This window comes from Pinus tabuliformis, chromosome 6 (assembly GCF_031772625.1).
Source record: "Pinus tabuliformis cultivar Carrire ecotype Pingquan chromosome 6, CPIR1, whole genome shotgun sequence".
In the NCBI taxonomy this organism is placed as follows: Eukaryota; Viridiplantae; Streptophyta; class Pinopsida; order Pinales; family Pinaceae; genus Pinus; species Pinus tabuliformis.
In genome coordinates, this window is record NC_142292.1 from 1,861,218,871 (window position 1) to 1,861,222,894 (window position 4,024).

The window sequence follows — 4,024 nt, forward strand, 5'->3', positions numbered from 1 at the left end:
AAAGGACAATTGTATTCATATCATAGGCAGGAGGAAAACATGAGAGAGACCATAGGTGTGATGCACTTATCGCACCAAGCCAAGGTGGTACACAGTTCAAATTTATGCCCACGAATGCGATCCACAAATGATTTTTAAGCCAACATAACGACATTTTCCATTTCAATCTCCATACCCCTTTCCTCTTGTATCTCATCACCAAAAACCCCATGCCATTAATGCTAGAGGAAAGTCTCATGCCATTAATGTTAGAGGAATTTAAATTTAGATGTTGTCTAGAAAGGCTACAATTTTGCTTTGTGGGAATCCAACCATTTGTTTTCTCAAAAAATCTAACCATAAGAGTGTTTAACTCAATTTTTTTATGGTGGAAATGGATTCAACACCATCAAAAACCTCTTGGGCACCCAAAATCCTAAAGCTTGATAGATGTAACCCACATTTTATATCAAAATCTTGAAAAAAATTCCATTATTTTCCCAGCGAAATTATAACCTAAACTATTCTATCTAAATTTATCCATCCTGGCAATGACTTTAGAGTAAAACTTGGAATTTTAAATGGAGTTGTCTTTAGTGTGACTTTTTGGACTTTCAAAAATTGAGGTTAAATCTTCATTTGTGTTATTTAAAATGGTTTTTTAACTGCATATTTGGATTCAGCACCCTTAAAAACCCCTAGGAAGTTGTGATTGTGTACGATTACCCATCAAACTTATGATTTCAATAAATTGCTACTGGATTTCAGATAAATTTGACCAGAAAAAACCCATCAAAAAAACTTCCAAAAAATCACACTAAAAACAACTCCATTTTATATTTGCCAAAATTTAAGAGCTTCCGGGAATCCCAATCGTCTATTGTAACACGATGGATGCTTCCCGGAAGCCGGGCTCATACGATCTGCTCGCGTTCCTTTTGGAAAAAGTCAAACGCCACTTTCAATAAAAACAATAGTGGCATTTATCACGTCCTAATTACAGACTTTGGTAAGGCGTCATGACCAAATAACGCTGTCAATGTACAGTTGTACGCTTAGATGAAATGGTCGGTGCCAACAAATTGAGGCACGCGGATGAACTGGTCGGTGTTTCCTTCTTCTCATTACACGAAATACCGTGTTGAATAAGAAAATCGAATCCCTCATTCCCGGAAGCTGACCTCGCGGCAATACCTATATATATTATATCATGCTCTCCCCTCTCCTTCACAACAACTCTCTCTCAATTATCTTCTTCGACAAACCTCTTCACTTCATTTCTGAGGAAGGGAAAAGATCGGCTCCATACACTTTCTGTGACACAAATTTGCACTAGTATCTTTTGAGAACAGCTACTTTTGAAAATATGGGTGGATTCAATACGCTTCTCTGCTTTCTTTTGGTGCTGGGATTGATAAGCTCAGCCTCTCCCGCACGGGCACCAGCTCCGTCCCCCATTGCAGCAGCTCCCAAGGCGTCGCCGGTTCAATCCCCAGCAGCGCCATCACCGGCTTCGCCTGCTCCTGCGACTTTCCCAACTGTTTCTTCTCCCGCCTCTGCTCCTTCTAAAGCGGCCACCCCGCCAAGCTCAGCCTCCTCTCCCACTTCTCAAACTCTAGCATCTAGCCCTTCGCCTCAAGGCCCCGACACCGCTTCGCCACCGAACGCCAGCAGTGGCGCTGTTTCTACCGCCAGTTTGGAGAAGATGGGTATCTTTGGTGCCGCCTTGCTCGGAGCGGCCACCTTGCTTCTTTAAGCTGCCTCCATGCATTATCATCTCCATGTGAAACAGATTAGGTACAGATGTATGGTGATGGGATTCATTCATGTCATTTCGACCTACGGCTGCTGATGGTTATTTTTTGGGTGCGATATTCTTTTTTCTGTTTCATATAGAGTGGATAAACCCCATATTCGTTGGGCATTCCTTATTGTATAATTTCTGAATATGATAATTTTTTTAATATAGAATTATTATTCTTTATTTCCTTCAGCGTCAAACTCGGCTCTGCACGGTTATAATTTAGGGTTTTGTGCAGAGTTTTTAATATAGAATAGAGCACTAATTCTGTATGGGTTCTTACACAGTGGATCAGTCCAGCCAAATCATGGTTAATGTGAAATGCAATAACGTATTAATGAACAAGGATGGGGTTATGTGTTAATGAAATTGTTAAGAGCATCTGGATGATAAAAATTGCAAAACTAACACTGGATGTCAAATATTGGCGCATCCATTGGAATGCTAACAAATAATCGAAAATCCAAATCTAGCCTGTTCAGGGATTACAGCTTTATAAATTGCGGGATGTTGTTTTAGTAATGTTGAGACGATGCGATTTAGATTTACAAATGGATGGATTTCCGCTACAGTAATCACAATGACAAATGGCTGGATACTAATCACAATGTCAAATTTTCCCTGCGATAACCAGCTCCTTCATAATTAATTTGTTAATTGAATGGCTCTAAGAATTAAACAGCTCCTTCATAATTAAATAATTAATTGAATGGCTATAAGAATTTGGGTTTGTGTTGTCCGCCATTCTCATGGAAAACATTGTCCGCTCACCGTTAAATCTGATTTTGATTTTCAACTTTTAATACGTTTTGGGTTTGTGTGTATTTGTCAGCCATTCTCATGGAAAACATTGTCCGCTCACCGTTAATCTGATTTTGATTTTCAACTTTTAATAGGTACGGTTATTGCAGTGATATAAGGCCTTTGTCTATTACGAGGGAGCGTGGTCAACTTTTATTCCTTTTAAACAATACAAGTTCAACAAAACCCTTTTTTTTAAGAATATATAAAAAAATAAATCTGATGTGTTCATGTAAAGTGTAAAGTGGGAGATGTAATTTTAAAAATATAAAGCTAGCAACTGCCCCCTAAGTAAATGAATGTATATACATATGACTATACAACTTGGTGTACTATATATTGCATTGAGATAAAGTGAATTAAATGAATGACATTTTTGGCATTGTGGTTGCAACCAAAAGATTTGATTCTAAGCCTCATCAGGTTAGCATTCACAATGAAGCAAAAAATCCAAATATACTTAATGTTTATACATTAGTTGTGAGTTCACAAAATGGGAAGTAACACTACCCATTTCTTAGTATTAGCTTAGTCACTTTTTACTTTATCCATTATTCCTTAACACACCATGTGAATTGTTAGCATTCACAATGAAGCAAAAAATCCATATATACTTAATGCTTATACATTAGTTTCGAGTTCACAAATTGGGAAGTAACACTACCCATTTCTTAGTATTAGCTTAGTCACTTGCCTTACCAAATAAGGCACTAGACCCTCTTTGGGAGCATGTAACATCCTTAATTGTCGTGCTGTGTGAGTACTTCATTAAGTGACATTACTTCATTTGATTTATCCAAACTCCCAACTTAAATAGAGATTGCAAGCTTTGGAGACTTCAAACTACATTAATGCCAAATATTTGCTAAAAGGTAGATGTTGGACTAAGATGCTTATGGAGGTTTCCTTTTACTCTTGGGAACAATATTCCAAACTCTTTAAGAGTACACTATAAAAGCACTTCCATATTTATTGTCCATGTTATATCTTCATTGTTGTTAATGTTTAGGATCATAACAAAAATGAAACTTGAGTAGGCCCATTCTCTTAGGTTATAGTGTTCATCTTTAGTTTATCTTTGTCCAATCAACTCAACTCTCTCAGTGTATTTATCAATGTTTCAAGTGATTTATTTTTTAATTTTGCTTCACATTCCGCACGCTAAAGGTTCCAAAGAGTCTGTCACATGAATGCCCGATTTTTTCAGAATCATGGCCACCTTTATGTAATCCAAAGAATTATAATGTTTTTCCCTTATAACAAGATTCATGAAATTCTGTGGATGGTTGTTTAATAAAAGATTAACCAACTGCCTTGTCTCTGCCAAGAACCTTTTTGGACTATTGCACCTTCATGCTTATCCATACCAATGTCATGAAATTGAGTATCTGCAAAAGATTCTAGCAGTTTTAAATTGATCTCAATTCCCATAAAAGCATCGGT

General features: G+C 37.2%; 1 protein-coding gene across 1 annotated transcript; it reads left to right on the forward strand.

The window, feature by feature from the left end:
* The first annotated feature begins 1,221 nt into the window (after positions 1-1,221).
* On the forward strand, positions 1,222-1,961 carry LOC149266511 (uncharacterized). The gene has a single exon (XM_089396661.1). The coding sequence runs from the start codon at positions 1,346-1,348 to the stop codon at positions 1,733-1,735; it is 390 nt and encodes a 129-aa protein (XP_089252787.1). The 5' UTR covers positions 1,222-1,345; the 3' UTR covers positions 1,736-1,961.
* The last annotated feature ends 2,063 nt before the right edge of the window (positions 1,962-4,024 follow it).